Source organism: Terrapene carolina, unplaced genomic scaffold, assembly GCF_002925995.2.
Source record: "Terrapene carolina triunguis isolate 2854851 unplaced genomic scaffold, T_m_triunguis-2.0 Scaffold735, whole genome shotgun sequence".
Taxonomy (NCBI): domain Eukaryota; kingdom Metazoa; phylum Chordata; order Testudines; family Emydidae; genus Terrapene; species Terrapene triunguis.
Genome location: NW_020665086.1, coordinates 1 through 26,382, shown reverse-complemented (window position 1 = coordinate 26,382; position 26,382 = coordinate 1). Strand labels below are relative to the sequence as shown.

General features: G+C 60.5%; 2 protein-coding genes across 2 annotated transcripts; both read left to right on the top strand.

The window, feature by feature from the left end:
- The first annotated feature begins 4,400 nt into the window (after positions 1–4,400).
- Positions 4,401–17,556, top strand: GPT (glutamic--pyruvic transaminase). Its single transcript, XM_026660184.1, has 12 exons — positions 4,401–4,511; positions 4,880–5,033; positions 8,915–9,004; positions 9,655–9,763; positions 10,412–10,545; positions 11,500–11,743; positions 12,717–12,796; positions 13,170–13,306; positions 15,138–15,312; positions 15,534–15,689; positions 15,924–16,036; positions 16,393–17,556. Exons 2-12 carry the CDS (start codon positions 4,902–4,904, stop codon positions 16,481–16,483), a joined length of 1,461 nt encoding a protein of 486 aa, XP_026515969.1. The 5' UTR covers positions 4,401–4,511; positions 4,880–4,901; the 3' UTR covers positions 16,484–17,556.
- Positions 17,557–19,252: 1,696 nt separating this feature from the next.
- Positions 19,253–20,494, top strand: LOC115271378 (alanine aminotransferase 2-like; the record flags this gene model as incomplete). The annotated part of the gene is made up of 2 exons (XM_029913595.1): positions 19,253–19,446; positions 20,207–20,494. Coding segments are annotated over exons 1-2 (411 nt in total), but the record flags the coding sequence as incomplete, so codon positions are not given.
- Between the last annotated feature and the right edge of the window lie 5,888 nt (positions 20,495–26,382).

Below are 26,382 nucleotides of genomic sequence, written 5' to 3'. Positions count from 1 at the left end.
GTGCTAATTCAGGACAAATTGCTAAAACAGGGCAGTTATAGCCCTAGGCTGGGGTTTTTCCACCTCTAAGGCAAACCAAACCAGCCAGATAGAGAGGACTTCGGTCTCACCCCACTGGCTAACCGCAAGTCACACAAGCAACTCCCTTAGACACTCCAGTTTCCCATTATCACCACCAGTGCCACTCGTTATGGGGACAAATGGTTATGAAAACCAATACCCCAGTAAAAGAAAAGAGGTTCTCTCGATCCCAAAGGACCAAGCCCTAGACCCAGGTCAATATACAAATCAGATCTTACCCACAAATCACGCTGTTGCCAATCCTTTAGAATCTAAAATCTAAAGGTTTATTCATAAAAGGAAAAAGATAGAGATGAGAGCTAGAATCGGTTACATGGAATCAATTACATATAGTAATGGCAAAGTTCTTGGTTCAGGCTTGTAGCAGTGATGAAATAAACTGCAGGTTCAAATCAAGTCTCTGGAATACATCCCCCGCTGGGATGGGTCCTCAGTCCTTTGTTCAGAGCTTCAGTTTGTAGCAAAGTCCCTCCAGAGGTAAGAAGCAGGATTGAAGACAAAATGGAGATGAGGCATCAGCCTTATATAATCTTTTCCAGGTGTAAGAACACCTCTGTCCTTACTGTGGAAAATTACAGCAAAATGGAGTCTGGAGTCACATGGGCAAGTTCCTGCATACTTTGCTGAGTTGCAAGGTGTATCTGCCTTCTCTCAATGGGTCCATTGTATAGCTGATGGTCCTTAATGGGCCATCAAGCAGGCTAGGCAGAGCTAACACCAGCTTGTCTGGGATGTCACCCAGAAGCATAGCATAAGTTTGAAATACAGACAGTATAGAGTCAATATTCATAACTTCAACTACAAAATGCATCTGAAGAAGTGGGTTTTTATCCACAAAAGCTTATGCCCAAATAAATCTGTTAGTCTTTAAGGTGCCACCAGACTCCTTGTTGTTTACATATAGACAGCATAACCATAACCAGCAAACCATAACCTTGTCTTAGACACCTCATTTGACCCCCTTTATACAAGATTTGGTGCCACTACAGGACCTTGGTTGCAACCATGTTCTATACGGTCCCAGCTCAAGTCAATAACGTGACAGGTCAGCGTTTGTAAATCAGTGTATTAATCACGTTGGGATCCTGGCAGTGTGACTGTGCTCCCCGGCCCAAGTGTCCTTCCCCGCCTGGCTCCTGGGCTGGGGCCCGGTCCCCTCGCCACCCATGCTGCAGAGACCATCTCGCCAATGCTAATGGGGAGGCTGTACAGCGCTTAGCTCTGTCTTACCCCTATTGGCTCTGCCCACTGGCGCTCTTTCCCTCACCAACCTCCCGGCAAGACCCAGAGACACCCCTCTGCTGGGTTAAATAGCTGCCAGCTGGGGGACCAGGCAGTAGTTCTGCTTGTGCTGGAGGGACCAGGCATGTGTCTCTTTCAGCATCAGGCTGTCTCCTCCCACCCTCCTTCTGCCCCTGAGCATGGCAGTGGCAGAGGGGAGAGCGCCCCCTACTGAGTCACTTGCCCTGTTCCCCCCCTTGTGCCGTGCAGGGGCAATCTGTCCCAATCTGCTGTGCCGTATTTCTGCTGAACGGCTGCCACACTCCACCCCAGAAACGGCTGCATTTCAGTGGTGGGGGAAGGGAGCCCCGTACACAGCCTGCAAAGAGAGCACACTGGGGTGATGGTCACCCCAACGAGTGCCAGAACTGGGGAGAGACTGGCTCAGCTGCTCCCTGACACCGGCTTCCAGCTCCATAGCGCCCGGGGGCCTGGCCTCAGATCAGGGCACTCGGGCCTCGCGGTCCCCACCCAGGCTGGCTGGCTGATTGGCCCAGGCAAGCTTTCACCGGGCCCAGCCCATTTGGACTGGGCAAGAATCAGCCAGAGCCATTGCCCCGAAGTGAACCCAAGAGCTCTTGAGGGCTGGTGGTGCCGTGTTTGAGGGGCAGCGAAGGCCATTCTGCCACACTGTCAGCATCCCTGCTCCCATCGCCCTATTCTGGGGAGGAGCGGCCTCCCCTGAGTGGATCGCAGGACGCAGGGTGGCTCTGTGCAGTTGATGTTCTCCAGCTGGCCCTGTGGTCACCTCAAGGGGGGATGGGGGACTTGAGCACGGCTGAGCACCCTGCGCAGGCTGGGCCCGGGGCCTCTCGCTGGGTTTGGAAGCTCCCAGCTGGTTGCCCAGGCTCAGAGAGGGTCAATGACTGGGTGATTCAGGAGTTATCAGTGGGTCCCTGTTCTGGGCTTTTCCCCTCCCACGGCTATTGATTAATTCCTGAAATGCTTTAAAAACTCCATCCATTGATTGGAAAGCTCCTGCATCGTTAATGGGTCGCGTGGGTGAGCTGGAAACCATCACCCATCCTAAACACTCAGTAACAATCGCTCTCTCACCTTCTGTGGTGGGGTCTCAAAGTGCTTTCCCACACGGTTCAACTGTGTGCCATATGCACTATACTGCCAACAGACAATGGAGATTCTCCTCTACACCAAGTGGCAGGAGCCAATGCTTTCGGGACAGGATAATCTGAACTGCCCTGTGCAGGATGGCAGCAGGTCCTGGGTGGTCACGGATACTATCCCCATTTTACCAAAGGAGAAACTGAGGCACAAAGTGATTTTATATGACTCAACCAAGCTCACACAGCAAGTCAGGGATCGAACCCAGGTGTCTGGCTGCCTCCCCAGATCAGTCCACGTGAATTGTTTAACCTGACGGGACCCAAGCTCAGGGTTCCACAGTTGGTGACCTCATTAAGGTCCGGTACTTGGGAGACAGCCCAGCCGGCCTCAGGCTCAGGCAGGTGAGTGGTGACTTGCAGTGGGTTCCTGTAGGTGGCTGTGGGCGGTGTCGTTAGGGCAGCAGAACATGCTGGCTTCTGTTCCCAGCTAGGCCACTGACCCACTGTGTGACCGTGGGCGAGTCCCTTCCCCTCTCCATGGTTTGGGGGCAGGGTGGGGCCATGAAGCATCCACCCTTCGCAGGTGGTTCCCGGAGGCTGGGTCATGGGTATGTGTCACTCCTGCTCCTGGCTGCAGTGAGGCGGCCCACATAAGAACCTCGGCAGATCAGCTGAACTGTTCAAGTGTGTCTCATAAGCTCTATACTGCTGCAGCTAAGGGAGAGTCTCCTTTACATCAAGTGATCCAGGCCTAGTGGCAGAAGGGTCCTGGTTTTCTCTCCCCACTGCTGGGCATTAAGCCTGGGTTGGCCAAGGAGGCAGGTCCCATTTGGGGGTCACTTTGCCCCAAAGTTCTCGGCGTTGAAAGGGGGTGAGGAGAACAGGGGACCTGGCCTCACCCTCTTCCCAGCATCGGCCGTGGGGAGCGGGGGAGGGGGGGCTGTTGACCCATCCAGGAACTGCCCAGGGGGGTGACACACTGCCACATCTGCCCCTCCAGCACAGCCCCCCCTACTGCCACACCAAGGAACTGCGATCAGCAGTGACTCAGAGACGAGAGCGCCCCCTACTGAGCCTCCCAGCCCACTGCCCGCAGCAGGGCATGCTGGGGTCAGCGCTGGCTCGGAGGGGAGAGCGCCCCCGACTCCCTGCAGTGAGTGGCCCTAGGGCGCTCTGTTTGCTGGCGCGTCCAATGGAACTGTTCCCCGGTTTCGCTGCCTCGTGTGCAGAGGGCGTTTTGCTCCTTTCAGTGCTGACCTGGTGGACACAGTTACCGGGGCTCTGCTGGGTGGGTGGGGCAGCACCATGGCTCAGCGCCCCTGCTCTCTCCCCAGCAGGGCCCGGACTGTCTGATACCTCCTGAGCAGGCTCTGGTGAGAGGAGCCCTTTTCCTCGGCCCCTCTGGGCAGCCCCACAGCTGTTACCGGGCGCATACCAGCGTCACAGCCCGCAGGCCTAGCGAAAGGCCTCTGGTGTGTATGTGTCTACAGTGTGCTCCACTGCCCCCTACTGGGTGGAATCAGAACTGCTCGACTGTGTGTCCTAGGCCCTGTACCACCTGCGGCTAGTGGCGAGTCTCCTTTAGCTCCAGTTGCAGGAGCCTGGTGGCGGGGAGCCTGGTCCCCGTTTTGAGTGGCGGCACCGTGACAACTACGACAGCCACTGGCAAGATACAGGGGCCTCTGGCTCTGTTGGGGACGCCCCAGGCCCAGGGCACTGCGCTGTCCAGTGCCCATCATCAGCCATCCAGCCTAGCCCTGCCGAGCCCCCGCACCCCCCGGGCCAGGCGCGCAGGAGCGGGGGGAGGGGAGACAGTCCAATTTCCCTCCCGGAGCCTGGTGAAAAACACTGCGGGGGGGCGGGGGGGGGGCGCTTTCTGCCATTGTGCCAACCGGCTCCTCCAGTCCTGGCAGGCTCCCAGGGCCTCCCGCGTCCCTTTCACTCTCTTCTTCTCCCTCCCAGGCCCGTGTCTCTGTCTCCTCCCCCCGCCCCCCTTTCTGCCCCTTCTGCCCCCTATTAAAGAGCTGCGGAGCGGTTCGCTGCTCGCTGCGCCTGGGACCCCGGGGCGCCGTGTCTAGCCGCGGGGTAGGTGCTCGCCTCCCGCGGGGGGGTCACGCCCGGCTCTGGGGGAGGGACGGGGCCAGGGAAGGAGGGAGTCCCTGGAGGCTGCGGGGGGAGGGAAGAGCCGGAGCCCAGATCCCCTCCCCTGGGCAGTTTCCTTCCCTCTCTCCCTGGGCACCCGCCGCCCCCAGCCCGGATCCGCGGCTCCCCTTCGCGCCCCAGCTCCGGGGCCGATCCCCCGCCAGCCCCCCGCTCCTCCCGGGCTGCTCCCGCGGCATGAAGGCGCTGCGGGCTGCGCTCAGCCGGGCATCCCCCGGCGCCCCGCGCCCCGTGCGCCCCGGCGCCCCGCGGCCGCCCCCGGCTCTCAGCTGCCGCCCCGTCTCGCCTTGCAGAGCCCGGGCGGGTCTGGCCAGGATGGCGGAGAACGGGCTGCGGGACAAGGTGCTGAGCCTGGACTCCATGAACCCCTGGGTGAAGCGGCTGGAGTACGCGGTGCGGGGCCCCATCCTGACCCGCGCGGTGGAGCTGGAGGAGGAGCTGCGGCAGGTAAGGGGCAGAGCCGCCCCCTGGATCGCTCTGCTGGGCCCTCAACCTCTCCCCGCCCCGGCTGTCCCGGCGGGTTGGATCGCCAGCCCCTCGGGCAGGGACCCGCGGACCGCGGTGCTGTTTGTACAGCGCCTGGCACCGCGCGGCCGCCCGCTCTCGGGGGCCCTGGGGCGCTGCCGGAATAAACACAGTCTCCTTAATAAGAGTTAGACCCCCCCCCCCCCGCGGGCTAGGCGGGCATCAGCATGGGCAGGTTCTCTCAGCAGTGCCCACTGGCCTCCCGGTGCCCCCAGTGCCTGGGCACCCTGTCCCCTGTGCCCCCAGTGCCTGGGCACCCTGCCCCCCCAGTATACGATTGCCCTGCCCCCCCTGCACCCCCTCCCTGGGTCCGATCCTGAGCGAGGCCCCCCAGCTCCTCTGGAAGCCCATGGGAAGCGTCTCTTGGGCATGGGCCATGCGTTCCTGTGAGAGCACAGCGCCCGGCTCCTCTGACAGCTGCCTTCCAGTCCCCGGTCCCTGGCACCATGTGAAACAGGCTGAGGGCAGGAGGGCGCCCGGCTGCCGATTTCTTCGCTGTGCGCTGGGAGCACAAAGTCTTGAGCAAACACCTGGAAGTTGCCTGGGACCAGCCCGGCGGTGGGGGTGTGTGGAACTGCACTTAGTGCCCTCATCCCAGAGCCCTGTGCAGACTCCGGAGCGGGTTTCCCCGGGATCCCGCCAGCACTCCTGAAATGCAGCCACTTCTGGGGTGGAAAGGGGCAGCGCACAGTGAGGCCGGGCAGCAGGCCAGGAAGGGAAGACAAACTCCACAGGAGTGGCCTGTGACTCCCTGGGGTCAGTTTTGCTAGCCCAGCTCTTAGGAAAGGTGCAATGGGACCGGGAAGGAGCACAGGGTTCAAAGGTGGCACCTCCGGTGGCACGGGGCCCCTAGCACTGCAGTGGGGCATTAGAGTCTGTATAGGCTCAGGGGAGAGCGCCCCCAGCCCTTACTAAGCCCCGAGTCTGGTTCCCCACAGCACAACGCCCCCTGGCACCGCACTGGGACACTGGGGGTCTCACTGGCTCGAGGCTGCTGACGGGCCATGGCAGCAGGCTACCAAGCTCCGCAGGGGGAGGAGGAATTCCCCCTCCTGCCCGGGGGCTCGCCCCCTGCCGTTTCTGTGGCCCGGTGATCGTCCAGGCACCAGGGAGCTGATGGGCAGGGGAGACACTGGCCACACACCTCTGGGGCTGGGGCCTCCTCTCCTGAGGGGCTGGAGCGGGACCCCATTGCCTGCCACACTGACAGATCCCGCCGGCCCCCAGGGCTTGCCATGCTGGCTGGGGCCTCATCCGGCGCCGTGTCTGTTTCTGCCTGGTCAGGCCACCCCACCAGCTGGAAGGTGAGGCAGGGGCGGGGCCAGTCACCAGGGTTACGCTTGCACCTGGGCGTGTACTCTGCGCACCTGGGCGCAGTGTCTCCCTGTCCTGACATAACTTGGCGCCGATCCCCATCTCACTCTTCCCCTCTCCTTCCTCTGTCCCCACGCCAGGACCCAGGGGGAGGCAGGAGGCTCCCAGAGGGGGGTGATCCAGGGCTGCCGCTCCGGGGTAGCTCTGTGCAGGCAGGGGGCTCAGCGAGGTGCCGTCCATGCCCGCTACGGCTGGGCTGCGTCTCACTGTCCTGGTGCACGTGCTAGTGATGGCGATGTGGGGTTAATGCGCGGGCGAGTCACAGCCCAGGCAGGCTCCATGCCCCCTCGCCAGGGATGGCCGCTCACTGACAGGGGACGTCTCTCCTGCCCTGCCAGCGTGTCAGCTACTGACAGCAGCAAGCTCGGGGCCCTTCCTGCCCGATCCTGGCACTGTCCGGTCTGGCAGGTGCAGGCAGGTGCGCAGGGGCTTTGACAGCCTCCTTCACCCTGGCACAGGACATCAGACCCGGCAGCAGCGACTGTCCCGCTGGCCTGGCCTAGCACAAGCCGCTGTCCAGGGCCGGGAGTGGCCGACAGCCCAGGCAGGCGTAGGGGGTGCAGGGGCACTGGGCGCTGAGACCTGTAGCTGCAGACAAACCAACCTACACACAGAGTCAATCTGTGGGCACCAGGAAACCCCGGGGCTGCATGCATGGGCACCTGCAACAACGCGTCAACAGCCGGGTTGGGATTTGAATCCTCTTGCTCCAAAAACCCAGGCCCTGCCCCTTGAGCTAGAGGAGAATCTCCTTGAGCTGTGAGCAGTACGGGGCCTATGACACAGAGCTGGACAGTGCTGAGTCCATGCAGGAGAGGACAGTGGGGTGTGTGTGGGGTCTCACCAGCCAGGCCTCCCGTCCTCTCCCAACAGGCTGTGGCTCTCCCCTGCCCAGTGACTGCTGCATGCTATGAAGTGCCCGGGGTCAGAGGTTGTGCCCTCCGTAGTTAGCAGTGGCAGTAGGCTGGGTATGCCGCTGGCTGGGAGGGTTCCTCTGGCACCAGCAGGTTCTGCTTTCCCAGGCCTGTGGCCTGTGCTGCATGGCATGGTGCCACCTTGCCGGCTGCTTTGGCCCAAAGGAGCCTGTCTTGCTGCCAGCCTCCGACCAACCACAACAAGGGACGGCCTGGTCCCATGCACGGCCCCCAGGCCTGCCCTGGACAGCGTCCAGCTGGCTCGGCAGGTGTCACGTCCCCACCACGTAGCCCACGTCCCCAGGTCCATGCCATTGCTCTGCACACACAAGCGGGGGCCCTTGTCCTTGCCCGGGCTCTGGGCTCAGCCCCCTGGGGGCCGGGGAGGACAGCCTGTCCCATCCCAGCACCTGGGACATGGTGGGGCCCGCTCTCCCTCTAGCCCTGACCCTGGGAACTCCTGGGTCCTGGGAGGGGCAGCACAGGGCAGAGGGTTGCATGGACGGGGCTGAGAAAGGTCTGCCCTGCCTGGGGTCATGGGAATGGGCAAGAATCCCTGGGGCGTGGGGTATGGGCTTGGGACAGGCGGGCCAAGCGCAGAGCCACTCGGCTCCTTGCAACTCATGTGCCCTGCCAGGGCCGGGCGCTGCCCTGGCTCTCGGTCCCTGATGGCCAGCCTGGGCGGCGCAGGCACGTTCCCGTGCCGGGCTGACTGTGCGTATCCCTTGTGCGATGCCTGGCACTGTGGGTTCACCCGCACAGGTCAGGGCAGACGTGTGGCGTGGGGCAAAGTCCCGGGGGGCGGGGTGGGTGCATCTTCCCCAGCTGATCCTGGAGCGGAGGGCAGAGTCCCAGACTCGGGCGTGACGCAGGAGTTCTCGCTTCTGAGATGCGTCATCCTCAGGGCACTGACCTCCCTGCCTGCGTGCGTGAGTGTTACAGGCTGGGCAAGCAGCCAGGCCTGGGACACCCCGGCCCCGCCCACTGGGGGCACGGTGGGGCACGGGGGCAGGAGTGCTGGCTGGGCGGAACTGCAGCCTGTTGGAGGGGGCAGGAGCCAGGCTGGCAGGGGACGGGCAGCTCCCAGCAGCTCTGCTCTGGCCTGGGTCTGTGGGGTGGGCACGCCGGCTGCAGGGCATCTCGAGGGCGGCAAGGCAGGTGCTGCAGGAATCTGCCGGCCTGGAGCCTCAATCCAAGCCCCTCACTGCGTCACTGGGCAGTGGGATGTGCTCGCCCCCTGCAACCACAGCCCACTTGGGGACACCAAGGCCCCAGGGTGGTGCTAGGGGGCGCTGTGCTGCAGGGCGGGGGATCTGCAGGGGGCGCTCTCCCCTCAGTGAGTGCAGGCCCCAGAGGTGCGCTAGGGGGCGCTGTGCTGCAGGGCGGGGGATCTGCAGGGGGCGCGCTCCCCTCTGGATGCGGGCTGGGTATCGTAGCTGCGGGAGGTAGCGCCCTGGCAGGGGCAGCTTTCCCAGGGTTGGCTCCGTTCTCCCTCCTCCCTCTCTCCTCCTGCAGGGTGTGAAGAAGCCTTTCACAGAGGTGATTAAAGCCAACATCGGCGATGCCCACGCCATGGGCCAGCGCCCCATCACCTTCCTGCGCCAGGTACGGCAGGGCCCTGCCACCCACCGGGAGCGGGAAATGTGGGGGGGAAGGGGGCGCCCCCCCCTCTGATCTGAGTCTGGGGGACAGGCCTTGGGCTGGGCCCCTGCAGCTCTGCGGGGGTGCGGGGTGGGCAGGGAGCTGGGAAGAGCTGTGCCGGGGGGGGGGGGGGGGGGCTAAAGCCCAGCCCCTGGGGCTGGGCCCCGCCGGCCTTTGGGCGGGGGACAGTGAGGTGCAGGGAGGGAGGGGAAGTGTCTGAGCTTGCTCAGGGCGCCAGTTGCGGAGCCAGCAATAGAAGCCAGGAGTTGTGGCCCCCAGCCCCCCGGCTCTAACCACTGGCCTGGCTTGCTGGGCCATTAGACCAGAGCAAGGGGGCACAGGGCACAGACAATGGGGGTGAAAGGGCTCAGGAGCCTGTGGAACTCACTGTTGCAGGAGCTTGGTAACTCCGGGCACGGGCTAGATGCTGAGACGGCTCTTCCCTGCAGCCCCATCACACGGAGCGGGGGGACCCTGCTGGTCCCCGAGTCCCCTATCAGCCAGGCTAGGCAGGGAGGGCTCCTGGGGCTGGGGACACCGGAGCGGGAGCCGGGCGGCAGCTGCGTGGCTGTGGGGTGGAGCGTGGAGCCGTCTCGAGGCTTTGTGCCCCGCAGGTCAGCGCCCTGTGCCTGTACCCTGAGCTGCTGAGCGAACCCCTCTTCCCCGACGACGCCAAGCAGCGAGCACGCAGACTGCTGGCAGCATTCGGAGGGCAGAGCGTCGGTGAGTACCCCCCCGGGAACCCAGCCTGCTGCCCCCCCGGGAACCCGCCCCGCTCCCCGCGCCCCCCCCGCCCCATGTGCTGCCCCCCCTCCCCCCAGCCCAGCGTGCAGCCTGCCCCCCCAATATGCTGCTCACCCCCCAGGCCCAGGGCTCTGCCAGGCCCCCACCCAGTCACAGCAGAGTCCCACGTGACCCATAGGACACCTGCAGGGGCGTGTCCAGAGCCACATGGGACGTCTGCTTGGCTAAGGGCCCGGGCCTGGCCGCTCTGGGCGCACAGTGCCCACAGGCCAGGGCTGGCACGGCCTGGTAGCCTTGCTGTTGCCCTCGAGGGTGCCACATACAGAAGAGCAGGACCCTGGAATGTGTTAAAATCTGTGTAATCTACTCGGTGGCTTCTGGGGGAGATGAGTTGGGGGGGCTCTGGCTGATACCCCAAATCCCCTGTCCCCCAGAGGGGCCCTTCCAGGGTGGACGGGGTGTACAGGAGAAGCTGTCCCTGTTCCCTGCATGGCCAACAGCATCTCTCCAACCGGGAGCACTAACTCCCCGATGCAGCACCCCCGCCAGGCCCTGATGGCAGCACCCCCCGGAGCAGCACCGCCAGCGGCTGCTACCCCAGCCCCTAGCTCGGTCTCTCCCCCACAGGTGCCTACACGGCCAGCCACGGCATCGAGATCATCCGCCAGGACGTGGCCCGGTACATCGAGCGGCGGGACGGGGGCATCCCCGCCAACCCGAACAACATCTACCTGTCTACGGGTGCCAGTGACGCTGTCATGGTAGGGTGTCCTGTCTCCCCCCTAGCAACGGGCACACGTGTGGGGCTGCAGGCTGGGACTGGGGGGCATCAATAGAGCTGGGCTGGGGGGCGGGGCCCAGGACTGTGGGTTGGGAGTGTGGGGTACCAGCAGAGCTGTGGTGGGGGGAGCCCGGGGCTGGGGTAGCAGGGGCTGCGGGTCAGGACTGAGAGGCATTGGCAGAGCTGGGGGGAGCCCAGGGCTGTGAGAGCAGGGGGCTGCGAGTCGGGACTGAGGGGCACCGGCAGAGCTTGGGGGAGGACTCTGCTCCCACTGGGAGCTTTACTCTCTCCCGTTCCGGAGCTCTCGGTGCCCCCGTGCCCGGGGAAGAGTTGGTCTCGTGCTCTGCTGCCTGGTTGCTGATGCCCCTGGAGCTCCCATGACCCCACCCCCCGAGTCCCCCCCCCCTGCCCTGGGCCCTGGGCCCCCCGTTGGCTCTACCCTCAGTGCAGTGCCCAGTGGGCTGGGACCCAGCTCTCAGGCCAGCGTTGCCTGGGCGCTCGGGCAGCCTCACAAAGGGCCCTTTGTGCCATGCTTGGCACAGCCCTGGCAGACTGGCAGCCACGGGCCTGCTGGGAACTCACAGGCTGGGATGGGGGGGGGAGGGATGACAGAAGGGGGCAAGGGGGGATGGGGAGGCTGCCTCCAGGTAACCTCTGCGAGGGGCAATGAGGGGCAGGTGCCTGACCCTGTCCTGCACCCCTGTCCCCGGGTGGGGGGTGTGCTCCAGGGGTGTGTGGTCCAGTGGGCACTGCCCAGAGCATCAATGGCCCTTTGGTTGCAGCCCCCAGGGCCCTGCTGGTCCTTGCGGGGAGCCCTGACCCAGACCCATTGCCACACCCTTGTGCCCCTCTGCCCCCCGCGCTGCAGCCCCGGAGGACCCCTGGTCCCTGCCCACCCCGCGCTGCCCCTGCCCATCCCTCCCTCTCTCCCCAGACCATGCTGAAGCTGCTGGTGTCGGGGGAGGGCCGGTCGCGGACGGGCGTGATGATCCCCATCCCCCAGTACCCGCTCTACTCGGCTGGCATCGCCGAGCTGAACGCCGTGCAGGTCAACTACTACCTGGACGAGGAGCACTGCTGGGCGCTGGACGTCGGGGAGCTGCGGCGGGCGCTGCACCAGGCCCGCGGGCACTGCCAGCCCCGTGTGCTCTGCATCATCAACCCTGGGAACCCCACCGGTACCGCGGGGGCGGGGAATGGGACAGGGGCTTTTCTCCTCCAGGGGGCGCCAGCTCCTATCCAGCCCCAGGGCAGGGACTGCCTGGCTCAGGGGGGCAGGGAATGGGGCCCGGAAGATCTCCAGAGGTGCCCAGCCAGCACCTGTCACCAGCCCTTAACTCGTTTACTGGCTCTTTTAACGAGCTCCAGCTTCCCCCTCACCAGCCGTGGGGCTGGGTACTAGGGTGACCAGATGTCCCGTTTTTATAGGGACAGTCCCGATATTTGGGGCTTTTTTTTATATAGGCTCCTATTACCCCCTCATCCCTGTCCTGATTTTTCACACTTGCTGTCTGGTCACCCTACTGGGTACTGAGAGGTCAGTGCAGGGTAGCCAGGTCCGGGTAGCAGCCGAGCCCCCCAGCCAGGGTCAGGCAGAGGCAGGGTGTGCTGGGGGGAGCCAGGACTCCTGGGTTCTTCTATCCCAGCATTGCCAGACTCTGTATGACCCTGAGCCCGTCTCGTCCTCCCCTGCCCCTGGGCCTCAGGTCACGGCTGTAACACGGGGGTGACCCTGAGCCACCTGCCAGGGGCCCGTGCCGGGAATTAATGCTTGTGAAGGGCTTTGAGATCCGTGGGTGGGCAGAGGAAAGGGGCAAGGCGACCGGGTGTCTGGGGCACTGGCACCACGACTTGTGAGGGGTGAGGAAGGGAATGGTGCCATCCAGGCAGTGCTGTGCCCGCCTCCTGGCCTATGCCCCCAGTGCCGGGGGGCAGGAGGTCTGGGCTGGCATAGGTCCCTGTACAGAGCTGGCCCCAGTGCTAGGGTGGGTGAGGGTGGCATGTGAGGGCAGGAGGTCCAGGCTGCTGTGGGGCTCTGTGGGGACCTGTCCCCCAGTGCCAGGGTGGGTGAGGATGGCGTGGGAGGGCAGGAGGTGCTGGCTGGCGCGGGGCCCTCCATGTCCCCCTGATGGGCTTGTCCTGTGCCCACAGGCCAGGTCCAGAGCCGGAAATGCATCGAGGACGTCATCAAGTTTGCGTGGGAGGAGCAGCTCTTCCTGATGGCCGATGAGGTGAGGGCGAGAGCTGGCTCCCAGCCCCTGCTGCCCCACGGCCGGGCTCCCTGTCCTGGGGTGTGGCTCTCTCTGGGGGGCTCTCTTCTGGGGAGCCAGCCCGGCGCCCCGCACCAGAGGGGCTGGCAGAGCTCCGGGCTGCCCAGGCCCAGAGGCTGTAGGGTCCCATGGGCGGGTGGGCGTTGGCCCTGGCGTGGCCCGTGGGGTTGGCCGTATTCCTGGAGGTTTCATCATCACACAACAGCAGCTTAATTAAAGATTCATCTTCGACTCTTGGAGGCTCCAGGAGAATCCCGGAGGGTTGGCACCCCGAGACCTGCCGTGGGCCCAGCGGTGGGCCTGGCGGGCGCCCTGACCCCTCTCCCCCCCACAGGTCTATCAGGACAACGTCTACGCCGAGGGCTCCGAGTTCCACTCCTTCAAGAAGGTCCTTTTCGAGCTGGGCCCCAAGTACTCGAGCGTGGTGGAGCTGGTATCCTTCCACTCCATCTCCAAGGGCTTCATAGGAGAGTGAGTGCCCCCCGCCCGCCCCCGCTCTGCCCCCCGCGCCGAGGCCGTCTGCCCAGCGTCCGGGGCATGGGGCAGAGCACGGGGCATGGAAAGCCCCCTGTGGCGCCCCTGGTGGCTGTGCCCTCCACGGGCTGGGGAACCCCACTGGCAGTGAAGAGTGGGGCTGTAGTCCCGTGCCACCTCCAGCCTGGCGCCCCTTCGCCCCGGGGTCCCAGAGACCTCGCCTCACAGGGGGCGACCCCACTGAGCAGGAGAGACACAGGTCCCAGGGCATCGAGGGGCGAGGTAGGGACTCATGGGGTGCCTATGGGGGGAGCAAACCAGTGATCCCCCCCCCAAGTAGGGGGGAGCCAGGCCCCGTCCCCCAGGGGTCCCAGAGGGAGAAAGGAGCCAGGCCCTGCCCCCCAGGGGTCCCAGAGGGATGGTGGAGCCAGGCCCTGCCCCCCCAGGGGTCCCAGAGGGATGGTGGAGCCAAGCCCTGCCCCCGAGAGGTCCCAGACGGAGGGGGAGCCAAGCCCTGCCCCCCAGGGGTCAGAGGGAGGGGGAGCCAGGCCCCAATGCCCAGGGGTCCCAGAGGGAGGGGGAGCCAGGCCCCGCCCCCCAGGGGTCTACAGGGGGAGGGGGGAGCCAGGCCCCAATGCCCAGCGGTTCCAGAGGGAGGAGGGAGCCAGGCCCCACCCCCCAGGGGTCCCAGAGGGAGGGGGGAGCCAGGCCCCAGTGTGACAATGCGGTTCTGGCGGAACCCACCTGAGAGTGCCAACTCAGGACAAATTGCTCAAACAGGGCAGTTTGAGCAACCCAGGCCCAAGGCTAGGGTTTTTCCACCTCTAAGGCAAACCAAACCAGCCAGACTAAGGGGACTTCGGTCTCACCACACTGGCTAACCGCAAGTCTCACAAGCAATCTCCTTAGACACCCCAGTTTCCCAGTATTACCACTAGTGCCACTCGTATTGGGGACAAATGGTTATGAAAACCATTACCCAAGTAATAGAAAAAGGTTCTCCTGATCCCAAAGGACCAGGCCCCAGACCCAGGTCAATATACAAATCAGATCTTACCCACAAATCACGCTGTCGCCAATCCTTTAGAATCTAAAATCTAAAGTTTATTCATAAAAGGAAAAGGATAGAGATGAGAGCTAGAATTGGTTAAATGGAGTCAATTACATACAGTAATGGCAAAGTTCTTGGTTCAGGCTTGTAGCAGTGATGAAATAAACTGCAGGTTCAAATCAAGTCTCTGGAATACACCCCCAGCTGGGATGGGTCCTCAGTCCTTTGTTCAGAGCTTCAGTTTGTAGCAGAGTTCCTCCAGAGGTATGAAGCAGGATTGAAGACAAAATGGAGATGAGGCATCAGCCTTATATAGTCTTTTCCAGGTGTAAGAACACCTCTTTGTCCTTACTGTGGAAAATTACAGCAAAATGGAGTCTGGAGTTACATGGCCCAGTCCCTGCAAACTGTGCTGAGTCTCAAGGCATATTTGCCTTTTCTCAATGAGTCCATTGTATAGCTGATGGTTCTTAATGGGCCATCAAGCGGGCTAGGCAGAGCTAACACCAGTTTGTCTGGGGTGTCACCCAGCAGCATAGCATAAGTTTGCAATACAGACAGTATAGAGCCAATATTCATAACTTCAACTACAAAATTGATACACACATATAGACAGCCTAATCATAACCAGTAAACCATAACCTTGTCTTAGACACCCCATTTGACCCCCTTTATACAAGATTTGGTGCCACTACAGGACCTTGGTTGCAACAATGATCTATACGGTCCCAGATTATATCAATAACGTCACACCCAGTCTCACCCTCTCGCCCCCAGGTGTGGGTTCCGGGGCGGGTACATGGAGGTGGTGAACCTGGATCCGGCCGTGCAGCAGCAGCTCTCCAAGCTGGTGTCGGTGCGTCTGTGCCCACCCGTGCCCAGCCAGGTGCTGCTGGACGTGGTCATGAACCCACCAAAGCCTGGCGAGCCCTCGTACCAGAGCTTCATCCGGGTAAGTGTGGGGGGCTCGCAGCCACGGCCCCGAGCCCCCCCACCAGCCCCAGCCCCTCCCTGAGGGGCACCCCCCCACCAGCTCCATGGGCCTCCCCCTGACCCCCCAGGCCCTGCTATTCCCAAGTGCCTGTCCCCACTTCCCCTTGCCTGCAGCCCCCTCTTCTCCCCCCCGGCAGCCCCCTGCCACTCAGCACTGTGGGTCTCTCTCTCGGCTCCCAGGAGAAGCAGGTGGTGCTAAGTAACCTGGCCCACAAAGCGCAGCTGATCCAGGAGATCTTCAGCCAGGTGCCCGGGATCCGCTCTAACCCCGTGCAGGGCGCCATGTACTCCTTCCCCAGGATCCAGATCCCAGCCAGGGCTGTGCAGGAGGCCCAGGTGAGAGCCGGGCACGGTGACGGAGCAGCCTGGGGGCTGGGGGAGCAGGGCCGGGGGAGAGCCGGGCACGGAGCAGCCTGGGGGATGGGGATGGGGGAGCGGGTCCGGGGAGAGCTGGGCATGGAGCAGCCTCGGGGATGTGGGTGGGGGAGCGGGTCCGGGGAGAGCTGGCACGGAGCAGGCATCTCTCCTCCCATCCCATCTCCCCTAAGCCCAGCCCTTGCTCCTCCCCAGGCTCGGGGCTTTGCCCCAGACATGTTCTTCTGCCTCCAGCTGCTGGAGGAGACGGGCATCTGCGTGGTGCCAGGGAGCGGCTTTGGGCAGCGAGAGGGCACCTATCACTTCAGGTAAGGGCCCCCTGATCACGCTCCACACCCGGGGCCCCTGGGAAGGGCTGGCAATGCGGAGCTGGGAGAGACCCGGCCGTCTGTCCCCCCTCCCCCCGAATCCTGACACCCACCCCTTCTGCCCAGCTCCCACAGCTCCTCACACCCCCAGCTCCCCCTGCCCCTCAATCCCGACCCACAGCCCTGCCCCCTCGGGAGGTCTCTGACTCCCGCGTTCTCTTGTGCCCGCTTGAGCCCAGCTGTGCAGGGTGTGTGTGGGGGGTTAACCCCATGGGCCCCTGGCTCCCGGGAGGGGGCGGGGGCTGGCAGGCTGGGCTCAGCCAGGCGCCCGGACTGAGGGATCTCTCTGCCCGCAGAATGACCATCCTGCCGCACGTGGAGAAGCTCCAGACCCTGCTGAAGAAGCTCAGCCAGTTCTATGCCAAGTTCACCCAGGAATATTCCTAATGTGCTGCCCGGGGCAGCCGCCAGCTCTGCCCTGCCTGTCCGTCCAGTGCTCGCCGGGGGCCGGGGCCGCGTGTCGCTCTGCAGTGGGACTGGCAGGTGTCCATGCCCCCACACTGGGATCCACCTGTGCCAGCCCAGCTGCCCCGCTCGCCGAGTGCTCCTGAGGGGTGCCAGGTGCTCTGGGGCTGTGCCATGTCCCTGACACTCCATCCCCCCCGGCCTTTGGGGGTGGGGCAGCTCGGGCACGGGACGCACCAGCACCGGGCAGCCGTGTGCCAGCAAGCTCGCAACCCCTGCCCCCCGTGGCCCAGCTGACTGAACTCCACTAGCCCCGTGCAGCCTGCTGGGCACCGCTGGATGAGGTGCCCTGGCATCTGGGCAGGCCCTGGCATCGCCAGTCAGTGGGACCTGCGGGTGGGCTCCAGCAGCACCCTCTGTGCCACCCATGGTCCCTCTCACGCACGTCCCCCGGGCCAGGGCACGGGGCACCACGCTCTGTCTGCCAGACCCTGCCCAGGCTGTATCACCAGCCCTGTCTGGGCCAGCACAGCCCCTGCCCCCCCACTGGTGCCAAGCTCCAGGTGCCCACCAGCTCCTCGCCACCCACATGGTGCCTTGAGCCATCTGTCCTGAAGTGCCTTGTTCTCCCTCCTCCTCTGCTGGCCCCCGTGCCCTGCAAGGGGGCAGCCCAGCGGCTCTGTCTGCCCCATAGGCCAGGCCAGCAGGGCTCGCTGCGCCACCCTCTTCCCCGGGGCTACAGCGGGTCAGACAGAGCCCCCCAGAGACCCAGGCTGGGCACACGGTGCTGGGCCCGCTAGTGGCATGGACAGCTGCAGCCCATGGAGGGACATGCCCAGTCCAGGAGGGTCTAAGTGTCACTGATTGAGCCTGTGGGGCTTTGTTCTGCCCCCCCCGCCAGCTCGTCCCCAGGGCCCCCCTGCACCTGGGTCCTGGGCAGAGACATGGCCGGGGGCGGGGCATGAGGCTGGGTGATGGCCAGCTGGAGACGGGGCTTCACGGGGTCCTGGCCTGGACCCCCCAGAGCAGCAATAAACAGTTAATGACTGAACAAAGGTCGCTGCGCTGTGTGTGTGTGTGGGGGGGGCATTGCTCTCGAGGGGGAGCACACTGGGGCACACGGCTACCCCAGTCCCTGCCAGTGTGGGGCACCGCGGGAGTGAGCGCCACCTGCTGGCCACGCTGCTGCTGCCCTAGCACCTGCCGGGCACCGTCAGGCAGATGGCGGCGGTGGGGCTCTGCCCCAGTCTTGCCGCCCCATAGTGGGTCTCTGCAGCCCGCTCGTGGCTGAAGGATGAAGAGCTACAGCCCTACTAAGCAGGAGCCTGCCCCACATGCTGCCCCAGCCCTTGCCAGGCCCTAGGGGCTGCTGTGTCTGGGCGTGGGGCTGGCTGGGGTGGGCACGGCGACGCTGGGGACGCTGGCTACTTTCCACCCCAGTTTTGTGCCCACCCAGCCCTGCTCGGGGAGTAAAGCCTCCGAGTGAGGCTGCTGGCGACCTGCAGGCCTGTCTGGCTGACCCACCTCTCTCTGCGGGGCTAAGGCATCACAGAGCTAGCCCGGGGACGGGGCGGGGGGGCGATCACAGTCCAGGTGCTCCCCAGCCAGGAGAGGAATTCACCTGGCACAAAACGGGCACAGCTGGCACCAAGGCCCAGCAGAGGCCAAGGTCCATGGCTACCTGGCTCCCCTGGGGTGAATGCCTGCCCCAGATGGGCACGCTAACTCCTTCCAGACACCAGGGCCACCAAGCTTTGTGCTGGCAGGAGCCTGTCCGGGGCAGAGGCCTCTGGTGTCCGAGGAGCAGGCGTGGTCCCTTCGGCAGGAACGTGCCCCTTGGCCAGACGCAGCAGGGCACCAGCGGGGATTGAACCCACGACACGCAGCACCAAACCACTGGCGGCGGCACCTCCAGCCCTTGGCTGAGTGACTAGCCGGCTGTGCTGGGGCCGGCCACTAGAGGGAGCCATGATCACACACCTGATCCCAGGCATTAGCCAAGTCACATACGGCGCCTCCGCTGCCCGTGGGCCCCAGCGGAGCCGAGCCGGGTCAGAGCCGCACTGGCCAAGCCTGGCCCGGCCCCACCAGAACCGGCGAGGGGCCACGCACCATTCGCTAGTGCCTGGGACACGCAGTCCCAGGGGAGGGCTGGTCACAGCCGCGGGGCAGGCAGGCGCTGGCCCGGCCCTTGCCGAGGGGGAAGCAGACCCACGGGAGGGCATTGCAAAGTCCTCTGCGCAGAGCAGAGCCCGGGGGCAAGGACTCAGCGCCCCTTAGAGCTGTAACGCCCCGAGTGTCCCCAAGGGGGCAGCGTCTTCCCCTTGGTCTAAACAAGCATCAGGGATGCTGCGGGGGCCGTGGCCAGGAAGGATGCTCAGGCCAGTTGCAGGGGGCAGCTGGAGCGCCGAGCCTGGGGCCCCTGCCCTGTGCAGTGATCTGGGGGAGGCAGGTGCGGTTCCGAGCCCCAGGGGCCGCAGACTCGGAGCTCCCGCCAGCCCTCTTGGGCTGCCACCCCCGGCTGCCTCTCGGCAACGTGCGGAGACACAAGCGGCCGTCCGAGGGGCTCAGAATTCCCTGCCCTGGGCAGCGCTGATGGCAAACCCAGCAGTGCCGGCGCTGAGGGCATCTCTCTGGCTCATTAACGAGTAACCCAAAGGGCCACCTTTGGACTCTGGTCAGGGAAGGGGAATTGGACCTTCGAGCCCTGGGCTGCCCCCCCAGGCGGGGCTTTCGTCAGCCCTGCAGCGACCCAGGCACCTTCCCCCCAGCCTCAGCTCAGGCATTCCCAGCCCCTCTGTGCGCCGGAGCCCAGCGGGGGGATGGCGGCGGGGAGGAAGGTCCTGACCCTGGACTCCGTGAATCCGTGTGTCAAAGGCGCCAGGCTCCCCACGCTGGGGCCCCTGCTGGAGAGGGCCTCGGAAATCCAGCGCCAGCTGGCGCAGGTGAGGGGGATTCTGGGAAAGCGTTCGGGGTATTCCTGGGGCTGCCGGGGCTCAGGGCATGGGGCAGTGTCCTGGGTCCTGACTGCGGGCGCTGGCAGGGCGGGTCTCTGCTGAACAGTGGCTCCCGCACCGGCCTCCTGGACTGCCTGTTTGCTGCCTGCAGGGCCAGCCAGAGGGCAGCCTGTGGAACTGCCAGCGCCACTGCCCTCGGGCATCGAGCATCCCGCAGCCCAGCCCTGCCCTGATGGGCTTTGGCAACCGGTTCTGTCAGTCACACCTGGGCAGGGCTAGCCCCCGGCTCCCTGCTCTGTCCCTGGGCCGGCCCTGCGGGGCTCACGGGGCCAGCCCCCAGCTCTGTCACTGGGCCGGCCCTGCGGGGCTCACGGGGCCAGGCCCTGGCTCCCTGCCCTGTCACTGAGCTGGCCCTGCAGGGCTCATGGGGCCAGTCCCCGGCTCCCTGCCCTGTCACTGGGCCGGCCCTGCAGGACTCACGGGGCCGGCCCTCGGCTCCCTGCCCCGAGCCAGTCACACCTCCTCACATCCCCCCGTGGTGGGGTGCACCAGCCTGGCTGGCAGAAAGGGGCCGCAGGGCGAGGGTGAATGTGGGCCAGCCAACCTGTGCCAGAGCTGCCCACAGGGAGAAGGACAAATGCAGCCTGTGCTGGGGAGCCCGTGCCCAGGGGAAGGGAGGGAGGGGCCAGCTCTGTTAATGATGGCTCAGAGCCCCCCCTTGGTGGGGGCATTTTGCTCTCTGCCCCAGGGAGAGGAGAAGCCCTTCCGGGAGGTTATCTGGTGCCACTCGGGGGACCCCCACGCTGCAGGCCGAAGACCCATCACCTTCCTACGCCAGGTGAGGAGCAAGGATCCCCCCTGCAGCCCCTGGGGAGAGCAGAGACCAGCAGGACCTTCTGGGATGCCCCCCACGTCCCCTCCTGCCGCACCCCGTGTGGGAGGGAGCAGCCGGTGGGAAAGCCCCAGCCGGGTTCCCCCCGCCCAGCTGCAATGCAGACAGCAGCCTCCTGCCCATCCCTGCCCCCGGTGCCATGCGGTGACCCCAGCAGCCCTCGCACCTGGGCCCCGGGGAGCTGCACAAACCCAGCGACCAGCAGCCCCTGCCCTGGGGAGACCAGCTGAAATAGCAAGACATGCAAAGGGCAAGAGGGGAAACTGAGGCCCACAGTCACCTAGCTGCAGAGCTCAGGGTCACCCTGTGCATGAGCTACCCCTACCTGTATGAGCTACCACCCATGTCATTGAGTGTCTTTATGAGTCCCCCCCATGAGCACCCCACAGCACACACGTCCCCCTCTCTACGCCCCTGGCCTTCCTCTGCCAGCTTCCATGTGAGGATCCCAACGCACGGGACAAGCCTTGTGCCAATCCCTCTCCCCCCCTGTGACGATGTGGTTCTGGCGGAACCCAACTGAGAGTGCCAACTCAGGACAAATTGCTCAAACAGGGCAGTTACAGCCCTAGGCTGGGGTTTTTCCACCTCTAAGGCAAACCAAACCAGCCAGACTAAGAGGACTTCGGTCTCACCCCACTGGCTAACCGCAAGTCTCACAAGCAATCTCCTAGACACTCCAGTTTCCCAGTATCACCACCAGTGCCACTCGTTATGGGGACAAATGGTTATGAAAACCAATATCCCAATATACACAAAAAAGGTTCTCTCAATCCCAAAAGGACCAAGCCCCAGACCCAGGTCAATATACAACTCAGATCTTTCCCACAAATCACGCTGTTGCCAATCCTTTAGAATCTAAAATCTAAAGGTTTATTCATAAAGGGAAAAAGATAGAGATGAGAGTTAGAATTGGTTAAATGGAATCAATTACATACAGTAATGGCAAAGTTCTTGGTTCAGGCTTGCAGCAGCGATAGAATAAACTGCAGGTTCAAATCAAGTCTCTGGAATACATCCCCCGCTGGGATGGGTCCTCAGTCCTTTGTTCAAAGCTTCAGCTTGTAGCAAAGTTCCTCCAGAGGTATGAAGCAGGATTGAAGACAAGATGGAGATGAGGCATCAGCCTTATATAGTCTTTTCCAGGTGTAAGAACACCTCTTTGTTCTTACTGTGGAAAATTACAGCAAAATGGAGCCTGGAGTCACATGGGCCAGTCCCTGCATACTTTGCTGAGTCTCAAGGCATATTTGCCTTCTCTCAATGGGTCCATTGTATAGCTGATGGTCCTTAATGGGCCATCAAGCAGGCTAGGCAGAGCTAACACCAGCTTGTCTGGGATGTCACCCAGCAGCATAGCATAAGTTTGAAATACAGACAGTATAGAGCCAATATTCATAACTTCAACTACAAAATTGATACACACATATAGACAGCATAATCATAACCAGTAAACCATAACCTTGTCTAAGACACCCCATTTGACCCCCTTTATACAAGATTTGGGTGCCACTACAGGACCTTGGTTGCAACAATGATCTATATGGTCCCAGATTATATCAATAATGTCACACCCCCAACGCAAAATTGATGCAGGAAGGGATGACACAAACATCACTGACTGCATCCCAAGAGCTCCCCATCCTTGGGTCTGTCTCACTACAGCTAGTATTGGGTTAGAGGCCATACCAGTGTATAACAGAAATGGTTTATCCAAGTCATGTTCAACAACATGATTGAACCTCTTTACAAACTCAAGGTAAAACTTAGTTAGAACAATAGTGGATTGGATCTGCTCTTGCAGCATGGTTCCTGTATGTCTCATGTGATCTTGCCAAGAGCTGACGCAAACAGCTACTTTATTTATCCAAGCTCGGGCAAATGTTTGGAACCCAATTAACATCAAATAACTGCAGATATTAATGTTCTTCATAGTACAGGAATCTTGGCATTTAGCCATGAAAGCAATATGGTCGTGTGCCTCAGTCTTCCTTTTCACACAGCACATTGGGTCTGGAATGTCTTTTCCCCTGTGAAAAGTTCCAATATTGTTTACAGGCATTAACTGTGAAACATCCGTGTAACAAGGCCTTTTAACATAACGTGTGTTCTCATGTATTCCTTTTAACACGTTCAAGGGATTCTCCAAAAGATTAGGCACATTGTACATTTTTACAGTTTGTGGCAATAGCAACACATTTATTACAAAATTTACCATTAGCAATAACAACAAGTTCACTGCAAGTGTCCATCTACAATCATGTTTGTCATGCCACCCCTTTGGCTTAATACCATTGGAGTTTGGGCATTTTAGGGTTAACCTGTGGCTTCCCTTTGCAAAATTCAGTTTTCTCTTTCCTCCTTGTCCTGCAGGATCAAACCCTGATTTCTCTTGATTAACAGAATTCACTGGCTGATGGGGTGGGCTCTCTGTGCTAACAGCTATTAGCAAGTCCTTCCTCTCCCCGCCAGGCAAGTAATTTGCACTACCCCAGACCAGAGCCAGTCCACCAGTTTTCATATTCGTAACTGCTATCATTTCCAAGGCTGGACTCTGTCTTACATAGATACCACACAAATCTAAATAGTCTGAGGGTGAGAGTTTGCCTGCTCTCCCCTGCATCCTCAAGCTTTCAGCCATAAAACTGCTCTGCTCTGACACATCAGTAACCAAATCTGTCCTCAGACCCTGAAGCACAAACTGCTCATTTAAAGAATCAGAAAGGAGACATTCCTGTTCCAACACCATTGTCTCTCCAACAAGTTGGCCCCACACAGCCACTTGGTCATAGGGCTGCTCAACTTTCTTAACAGCTCTTACTCCATCTGAGACCTTCTCAAAGCTACCCACACTGGATCTTTTAAAAGGAAAGTCAGTGGATCCATTCACAACAGACGACTTCTGGCTGTTAGGAACTGAAACTTCCTTGATTAAATCACTCTCACACCCTTCAGTTGCAGGGAACTGCTTGCACAGATTACCATGAGGATTCCTTTCCCCAGGAGCTTTTCTAAGCAGCAAATCACCCCTCACAGAAATTTTGCCCTTACCCTCTTCACCTAGGGCTTGCTCTAAAGGAACACTTTCCTGAGCAACAACAGACTCTGTCTGGGCCTGTCTTACATTCAGGATCACCTTTGGCCCATCAGGCAGATTTCTACACAATCCCCTTTCAGGCAAACCCATAGACTCATTAGATGAAAGGTCAGAAGCATTCTCCTTTCCTTTGCCACACACAAGCTGAGGAATTTTGTCCTTTTTGCTACAAGTTGTTAAACTGTCCATAGGTACCACAACCAAATTACCTTTCTGCTCTCCTTGTGCCCTGGCTAGGGTATCACCCCGATTAGACAGAGTTGTTATACCCTTCTCCAACCACACATGAGCAACAGGCAAAATACAAGCACCCGAATTGTCTGGTCCCTGGGATTTTGCTAAGACACTAACTGGATGCAACCTAGTTACAGTGCCATTCTCCCCAGCAGACACAAATTTAGGACCATTCCCTTCCTGGGCTTTAGTTGAATCCAGAACCAAATCTGAGACAACTGAATTACTCTCAACCATCACAGGCTGAAAGGCACCTTCGGTCTGCTCCACAGACAAAAAAGAGTTGGAGACACATTTACCTTTACTAGACATACAGTTTGGGATTTCATTTCCCTTGTCCCAGCACACCGGGCTGTTCACAGACAACTGCTTGGAGACTGGGGTAGCTTCCTCCATAGGCAAGTCAATACCCCTGACAGATACAGGCACATTTCCTTCACTGTCACTATTCTTCACACAGGGAACAGGTAAGGTATGGGGACACTTATCTTCCACTCTCCTTGCCTTCCCAAACTGCTGACTAGATAAAGCCATCAGCTCACAAGATTGCCTAGGCTCATCCAAAATCTCCTTGTTCTCCTCTCCCTTCGCTTGATCTAATTCCAGTTTTACTTCTGAGACATTAGATAGACATTCAGAAACTTCCTTCACAGCCAAACAGCTACTTTCCAAAGACAAACTTTTGGAGAAACCCTCCATAGGCACAACCTTAGGATCAATCCTCTCCTGTGCCTGGTTTGTGTTAACTTGACTGACCATAGCTTTAATATCATTTCCAATCATAATATCCTTAGGGATTGTGTCTTTTACTCCCACAACCATGGTGCCCTCAAATCCCTTCCATTTCAGGTGGATTTTAGCCAAAGGCACCCTGACAAAATACTCAGAAAAGGCTACAACAGTCACATCTTCACCTGGCAAATAATCTTCCTTCCTGACAAGACTTGTTTTAACCAAAGTGATATCAGCTGCGGTGTCCCTCCATGCCATACACCTTACTCCATTCACTTCTGCACTGCTAATAAACTCTGCGTTATTGTTCCCATACTTAGCTTTAATGTGAGTTTTAAGGTCAAAGTTTTCAGAGACCACAGAAACAGCATTTGACCACAAGGCACCAATGCTGGGCTCTGTGTAGCTTGCCTGTGAGTTTATAACAACAGGGTTAGCATTGGCCGTGGCATTTGGGGTTCCTGGTTTTGGGCTGCCCTTCAGTGTCGGGCAGTCTGGTCTCATGTGGCCCAGCATGCCACAGTGATAGCATGTAACCTGTTCCGTCCTGGGATGTGAGTTCCTACCCTCCGGGCCCCCTTGAACTCCTTTAGAAGAGTCAGGTTTACTTTTAAATCCTTCCCTCCTCTTGAACTGGGGAGAATGGTGATTAGTTTTCCCCGGGGTTTTACACCCTTCTCGAGCCCTGTTTTGGGTATGGGCATCCGCAATCTCTGCTGCCCGTAGGACTGACTCAGGGTCCCTATCACACACAGCTGCTCTCACATTGTCAGGCACAATGTCTAAGAACTGTTCCAAAGTTATTAAATCCAGCAGTTTTTCAAAACTCCCATGCGCCTTGGCTCCCATAACCCACTTTTTAACAAAACCCATCAGCTTATGAGCACATTCTACAAAAGTACAATCATTAGACATCTTAAACTTTCTAAACTTAACTCTGTAAGATTCAGGAGTAACCTTGAACCGTCTTAACACAGAATCTTTAAACCGCCCATAATCCAAGGCTTCTTGTTCCCCCAAGTCATTAAATACCTCCCTGGCTTTTCCAGTCAGTCTGGTCAGCAGGACAGGCATTCGCTGACCCTCGGGGATTTGGTACAGATTGCAGAGGCGTTCAAAGGTAGACAAAAACTCCTCTATATCCTCAGTATCATTGTAAATGGGACACATCCTTTCCCAGTTTTTCTCATGGCGGGGGGGAAGTGGAGTACCAGGTGGGGATGACTTTCTCCGCTCTTCCATTACTTGGAGCTGAAGTCTGGCCGTCTCCTGTTCCATCTTGTGAGTCTCCTGTTCCACAGCGAGCAGCTCTAGACGCCCCTTACGAGCTCTCTCTTCTCTCTCATCAGCCTCCTTCTTTCTTTGATCGGCTTCTTTCTCTCTCTCTCTTTCTAATTCTGCTATTTTTTGCTTCTCCAGCAATCGAAGATCTGCTAGCTTCTGTTCATGCTCAAATTGCAGTTTACTTGTCACCTTTTGCATCCTAATTTTTTCTGCATCTTCTGCAGCCTCAGGTAGGGGCTGTGCTCTTGCCCTCTGATCACTGGCCATTAACAGATTTCTCAGTTCTTCCTTTGCAGCTTTCTTTCTAAAGCTTATCCTCTTTTCTGAACACAAATTTTCCAGGGCTTTTTTGCCAAGTCTCTCATATGCTCTTTGCTCAGCCATTGCAGCAGCTCTTTAACCAACAAAACTCTAATCCCAAAATTCAAATTTGGATAGCGTGGGGTTCTGACCCAAAGCTTAATTGACCTGGTTCTGTGGATCCAAGCACGACTACGCCACTGTGACGATGTGGTTCTGGCGGAACCCAACTGAGAGTGCCAACTCAGGACAAATAGGTAAAACAGGGCAGTTACAGCCCTAGGCTGGGGTTTTTCCACCTCTAAGGCAAACCAAACCAGCCAGACTAAGAGGACTTTGGTCTCACCCCACTGGCTAACCGCAAGTCTCACAAGCAATCTCCTAG

Coding starts and splice junctions, on each gene's coding strand:
- GPT (XM_026660184.1), top strand. CDS start 4,902: ATGGCGGAGAACGGGCTGCGGGACAAGGTGCTGAGCCTGGACTCCATG. Junction 10,546..11,499: donor GTGCCAGTGACGCTGTCATG/GTAGGGTGTCCT, acceptor CTCTCTCCCCAG/ACCATGCTGAAGCTGCTGGT. Junction 13,307..15,137: donor TCCAAGGGCTTCATAGGAGA/GTGAGTGCCCCC, acceptor TCTCGCCCCCAG/GTGTGGGTTCCGGGGCGGGT.